General features: G+C 56.8%; 1 protein-coding gene across 4 annotated transcripts in view; it reads right to left on the bottom strand.

Moving 5' to 3' along the window:
* XPO6 (exportin 6) overlaps positions 1 to 6,000 on the bottom strand; it is a 103,391-nt gene continuing 97,391 nt past the window's right edge. For 3 of the 4 annotated variants that reach the window (XM_040973164.1, XM_040973162.1, XM_040973163.1), the window contains 4 exons: positions 4,688 to 4,849; positions 3,118 to 3,216; positions 2,815 to 3,045; positions 1 to 623 (listed from right to left, as the gene is read on the bottom strand). In XM_040973164.1, coding sequence (XP_040829098.1) covers positions 522 to 623; positions 2,815 to 3,045; positions 3,118 to 3,216; positions 4,688 to 4,849 — 594 coding nt within the window. In that variant the 3' untranslated portion in view covers positions 1 to 521. The remainder of the gene's footprint in view (positions 624 to 2,814; positions 3,046 to 3,117; positions 3,217 to 4,687; positions 4,850 to 6,000) is intronic. The other variant, XM_040973165.1, reaches the window with a different exon arrangement.

The raw sequence follows: 6,000 nt of genomic DNA, 5'->3' as shown, positions 1-6,000 counted from the left end.
CAGGTTTATAACAACAACATAAGCCTTTTATTTTTCATTAAGCCTCTTGGTTTCTTAGTATCACAATGGAATGATGAGAAAACAAGAACAAAGACATGAGTCTGCACATCTCTGACAGACAGCAGAGATTTCAAGGCATTTGGGGGAGGGGCTGACAGAAGAGTCCAACACTGCAGCCGGCATCCGTCTCTCCCAGGCCAGGAAGTGGAATGGTGAGAAGGTGGCACTGTCCTAGACTGTCCTTGGCGGCTCTGCTCCTTGACTGCCAAGTGCATGATCTGCTGGACCCCCGGGGGATCCCCAGAGGCTCCCTGCTCCTCATCACGTGACCCTCCGCCTCTTCCAAGCACCCTGGAAACTCCAGCCAGCACTCCGAGGGGGCCTGCAGCCAGCTGTGCTGGGCATTGGCAGGAGGAGAGCGTGAGAACCGTGGGGCGGTGCGACTTGTCTGGGCGCTCTCCGTGGTGAAGGTGAAGGTGAGGTGGTGCAGGCGGCGCACACATGCGCACACAGGGCTGACCCTAGAGCTTCACGGTGCCGGGGGGCAGGCTGTGGTTGCAGAGTCGGTAGTAGCGCAGGTCGTTGACCAGCCTGTGCACGTTCTGAGTGAATGAGGGCAGATCCTGGAAGACAGGGGCACAGCTGCAGCCCAGCCGCCCGCCCACATCCCAGCCCGCCCCTTCCACACCTCCCTCACTGCTTCCATCCCAGGCACTCCCAGGCCTCAGAGCTCACAAAATCTCCTTACAAGCCATGTCATGGACCTCCAGCCCCACCACAGCCAGAGAGACAGGGCACTTTCCAGTCCAGAAAGGGGGCCCCAGCCCAGTGAGCCATGGGTCCCATACCCACAGCTTGTGTGTGCAAGCCTTCCCACAAGCCCCAAGGCAGCCCCGGGCGACCAGAGGGCCGCAGGACAGCCTGAAGCACAACCACTCTTATCTACCAGGACACGGGAGCACCCAGACCAGAAAGTCAGAGGGGGCCCTCTGGGACTGAACCCTGAGTCCCACCACACCCTGCTGGGGTCTTCCCCTGTCATGGGAGGTGATCTGATACCTTCCGCCTAGCTCCAAACCAGGAGCAAAACCAACATGCACACAGGGCCTGCGCCAGGACAACGGTGCCCTGTGACCCAGGCATTGGCCCCAGGCTCACAAGCAGTGGAAGGCAGGCAGGCCCTCCCTGCCCCCACGCCTATTGCTCCTGCAGGAGGACACTGAAGTCTGCCTGCCACAATGGTGTCTCACACACCTCCTAGGCCCAGGCCCTGGCCCTGGCAGGCTCCTGTAGTCGTAATCGTGCTTCCTGGACCCGCCACTCCACAAGCCACCCAGCCTGCCTTGCGTGGGAATGGGAGCCTGGAGGATGCTGGATGGCTTACCCAAACCAGAGCAGCTGGTACTGGGCTCAGTGTGGCCCAGAGAAGGTGCTACACTTCGAAGCCAACGAGCTGGCCAAACTTGTTAGCGTTAGAAATTGAGCATCAACATGAGGATCTGGCCTTTGGTAAAAGGCAAAGGAGCGGGTTAAGCCAGAGCGTATCACACTAGCCTCCCAGCTCAGAGGGGCTAGTTCAAGAGCTGGCTGCTCTACTTCTGACCCAGATTCCTGCTGATGCACCTGGGAAAGCAGTGGAAGATGGACCATGCACGTGGTCCCTGCAAGATACACATGGAGCTCCTGGCTGCAGCTTGGCCGTTGTGGCCATGAGGGGAGTGAACCAGCAGAGGTCACTCTCTCTCTCCCTCCATCACTTTGTCTTCCAGAGAGGGAGAGAGAGAGAGACAGACAGAAAGAGATTAGATGGGTAAATCTTCAATAAATATAAGAAAAAATAATTGCCCAAGTGGCTGAAGTGAACTTCCAGAAGCTTAGGGGAGAACAGGACAGACCAAGACAAGGATGATCCAAGACAAAGGGAAAACAGGACGTGAGGAAAACCTGCCCATCACAAGAAAGCAGCAGCTGTTAACCCCGGAGCAGCCCTAAGTCCCACCCTGAGCAGACACGACATGGACTTGCTGCCCAGGTGCAGTAATGCAGTCAAGGACGCCCGTGGGGCGTGGAAGAAGGGTTCTCTTGACGTCACCAAGTGCCAGGTAGAAAAAAGAGGAAGCTGCTTGCTCCACAGGGGAAGCACCAGGGGAGCCCATTGGTGGCTTGGACCCTGTAGCCGGCCGGAGAAGCAGCAGGCAGCTCCCAGGGAGGCCCCAACAGACCCTGAGTACCCCGGGCGGAACACGCCATCAGCAATGCTCACTGTGCACTGGGGCCGCATGCGCTGTGCAGCAGGGGAGAGTCCAGGCAAGAGCTCCAAGGGCCCCTCCAAGGCCGACAGCAGCATGTCCAGCCAGAGGAGCCGGATCAGCTGGGAAGAGCCTACCGTCCCATCCCTAACTCAGACCCATGGGTACAATCCCCAACACCAATCTGCTCAGCCTGTCTGCAAGTTTGGGCAAAGGCAAGGAGTAGCAAGTGTGGCTTTGACTGCACTTCAGTGCTGGCCATGTGGCAAGGCCCTGGCCAAGGGTGTACTCTGACGGCAGAGCCAAGGATAATGAAGCCCTGGATCCAGGAGATGGGTACACAATGGCTGGGACTAACCTACAGAAGCCGAGGCCAGGGAGAAGTGGGGGCACCTCCACAAAGAAACAGACCCACCACCAAGTCTTTCTTCCCCTGGACAAGCTGCTGCCCAGTGACAGGATGGGTACAACCAGGCCCAGAGGCCCTAACATGCTTCCCGCCACTGGGCACTGCCACACCTGAGCCCCGCCCACATGCTTTCAGCCAGGCTCCCACTCTCCTCACCCGATCCATCTTGAAATTCCGCCCCAGCACGTTTTTCTGGTTGGCATCCACACCGTCGCAGCTGGTCAGGAACTCCGGGAGGAAGGCTGCAAAGAAGCCGTCGAAGTCCACGGAGGCCATGTTGTAGACAGCGATGCCGATCTCCTCCTGCAGCAGGTCATGGGACTTGTGAACCAGGACTTGCAGCAGCACATTCACAAACTGGAACAGCATGGTGCTCCGGAAGATCTTCTGCAGGCAGAGGGTGAGCTGTGAGTGGGGGCCGGGAGCCGGTCCCCTTACCCCCAGAGACACGGTGTTTACCTTGTGGTATAGCTTTTGCTTGGCATTTAGAGTCTCCAGGTAGAAGAGGTTTTGCTTGAACAGGTGGATGTCAGGCTGGAGGAAGGACTGGCCAAAAGCCTAGCAAACAAACCCACCACCGAATGAGCATTTAAATCCCCACAGACAAGTGCTTCCGGGACACGGCCCTGAACCATGAGCGGGGCCCCTCATGCAAACACAAGGCTCAACCCCCCCCCCGCCCGAGTTCCCCTGGGCCTCACTTCTTATGGGGAACCTGTCTTTAGGAACCCACTTCTTCCACTGGTGAGAAGAATCCATCTGTGGTGGGATCTGTGCCGGCCACATGTTCCTTTCCACAGCTGAGCAGTGGTCTGTCTTATCTGTGTGCCAGCTGTGCATTCACCAGCAGGTGGTTACTCCCATTGTCCCAGGTTAGGGCACTCGGGACCCAACCATTAGAACGCTTACATGTAGGCTGTATTAGTGGCTGCTGTAGTCACCTCAGGTGAAACACTCAGCAGCAGAACTGCTTAGTTCAACAGTAGCCACACACAAGCAATTGCCAAACTGTGAGACTGTTGTCCAAGGTGGCTCTTGGTAGCACTGAGCGAGCCAGGGCAGCACTGAGGAGGGAGAGGACAGAGCTCAAGCACCTGGCTACTGCAGCCAAGCTCCTCAGAGAGGAATCTCCACACAGGTGCTGCATGCTGTGTGTGCAGGCACACAGGCACCAGCACTGAGGCACTGCACGTTAAGGTGCTACGTGTGACGTTAGCAGCCTATGTGAGCGAGCACCACTTTTGCGTCCCAGCTGCTACACTTCCAATCCAGCTCCCTGCTCACGTCTCTGAGAGAGCAGCAGGAGACGGCCCAAGTGCTTGGGCTTCTGCCCCTCACCATGTGGGAGACCCGGATGGAGCTCTGGCTTTGGTTTAGCCTAGTCATTACAGCCATTTGGGGAGCAAACCAGTGAATGGCACATCTCTCCCTCTTTGTCTCTTCCTCTCTCTGTGCCACTCCACCCTTCAAATACACAGCCAGCCCAGCACTGCCCACAGGGGCCGTCACTGTCATGACCCTCCAACTGCACAGCACACTGATTCTACAACATGGAACAATCACCACTGCATCACGAAGTGGGTACACACCCCCAGGGCAGCACCTCTGCCACCTGGCACAGGATGGAACCTCTCCCAATACGCAGAGGGGCCGGCTGCGCAGAGCCTGAGGTGGCTCCGTGGGGAGGAAGGCCTAGACGGGAGCCATGTAGGCAGCCTCCTCTGATTGGGCGACGCCGCCAGGGCCTCAAAGAAAGTGACATTCCTCAAACATTGGCAGCGGCTGCGCACCTGCTACAGTGACCTCACTGGCTTCCCTCAAAGCAGACCACAGGATCCCCGCCTACAGAAGGGAAGACAGAGCCTCCCCAGATACTAAAGAGTTGAGCTGAACTTCAAAGGAGGGACTTGCTGCAAACGCCAGCTGACAGGAGGTAGGACCACATGCAAGAAAGCTGACCAAGGACCAGCCAGGCCAACGGACGCAGAGCATGGTGCGTCCAGCCATCCCGCCAGCCTGTTCCCGTTACCTGCATGATGGCACTGAACTGGGGCTCGTTCTCCATTTGCTCCTCGGTGAGCCCCCGCTGCACACTGGCCAGCACCGTGGACTTGAAGAAGTACCTCCAGTTGTGATGGAGGGTCCGGAACAGGAGCTCAAACAGCTCTGCCTTCACATCTGGGGAGGGCCTCTGGGGAGACACACACACACACACACTCAAGCCTTGCCCTCCCTTCCCTCTGGGAGATGCTCGTAGCCTGCACCCCATTCAAAGAAGCCTGGGAGACACCTGCTGCCAGCAAGCGGCTTGTCACTGCCTATACAGAAAACCCCACGCTCCCAGGGCCACAGCCCACAGCTCACTCCAGGAGCCCTTTGGCAGACAGAGGTCCATATGAGACAGAATGTCTGGGTCGGAGACAGGGCATTTTTGTTTTTGTTTTTTCTGATGGATGCACTCAGCTCTTTACACAGGAAAAAAAAGGCAATGGAGCGGAAGGACAATTAGGTCTACAGATTTTCTATTCAGAAAACCGCCCATTTGGTCACATTTTAGTTGTGTCATCCATGTTCCTAGGATAAAGCCTCTTACCCTAGCTAATTTGTTGGTCTTGGACAACCTCCAAAGTGAAAGAAAAAGATGTCTTAAAAGCAGCTAGGAAAGCCAAGATCCCAGGGCACTCAGGAGTCATGGGGCCCTAATGAGGGCCTCCTGGTGGCAGCTACACACAGTGCTAACTGCCTTCTGCAGGAGAGAAGGCAGGCCCAGCACGAGGATCCAGCCTCGCCCCAGACCTCAACAACAAGCACCTCATGTTCTTCCAGATGCCTCTAGAAAAGGTGTGAGGCCCAGACCCCCCAACTCAGCCATGACGGAAACGACACAGACAGCAGAGGTACAAGCTTCCGGGCAGGACCCCGCGGAGGGTCCACAGTGCTCCAGGAAGCAGCCATTACGGCTCCTGCAGGACCTGTCACCCCAAACCCGTGCAGCGGACTGTAATGTCCCCGTGTTAACAGCTGATGGAGTAAGAGAGACTCCATCCAGCTGCGGCCCTGAGCATGGTTACTACGGAGTTGTTGACTTTTTCAAGTACGCCGGCGTTTTCTCTCTGCTTCTTAGGTGAGTGTGCCTTGACACCTGCCACGACCAGCCTCCAGGTAGCAGACGATGAGAGGGCTGCCTGAGGCTGAACTGTAACTCCAAACTGTGACCTAAGCTACGCCTTTTCTGTTCCCCAAAGTAACAAAGCGCAGACTCATACAGCCATGGAGTTACTGTGGTCTTAGATCGGACAGTAAGGAATGCTAACTCTCCTGGAGGTTACTGTGACCGTACAA

The sequence above is a fragment of the Ochotona curzoniae genome, unplaced genomic scaffold (genome assembly GCF_017591425.1).
Source record: "Ochotona curzoniae isolate NIBS_2020 unplaced genomic scaffold, NIBS_Ocur_1.0 contig_2321, whole genome shotgun sequence".
Taxonomy (NCBI): Eukaryota; Metazoa; Chordata; class Mammalia; order Lagomorpha; family Ochotonidae; genus Ochotona; species Ochotona curzoniae.
Note: the sequence above shows the minus strand (reverse complement) of the source record. Positions and strands in the feature narration are given on the sequence as shown.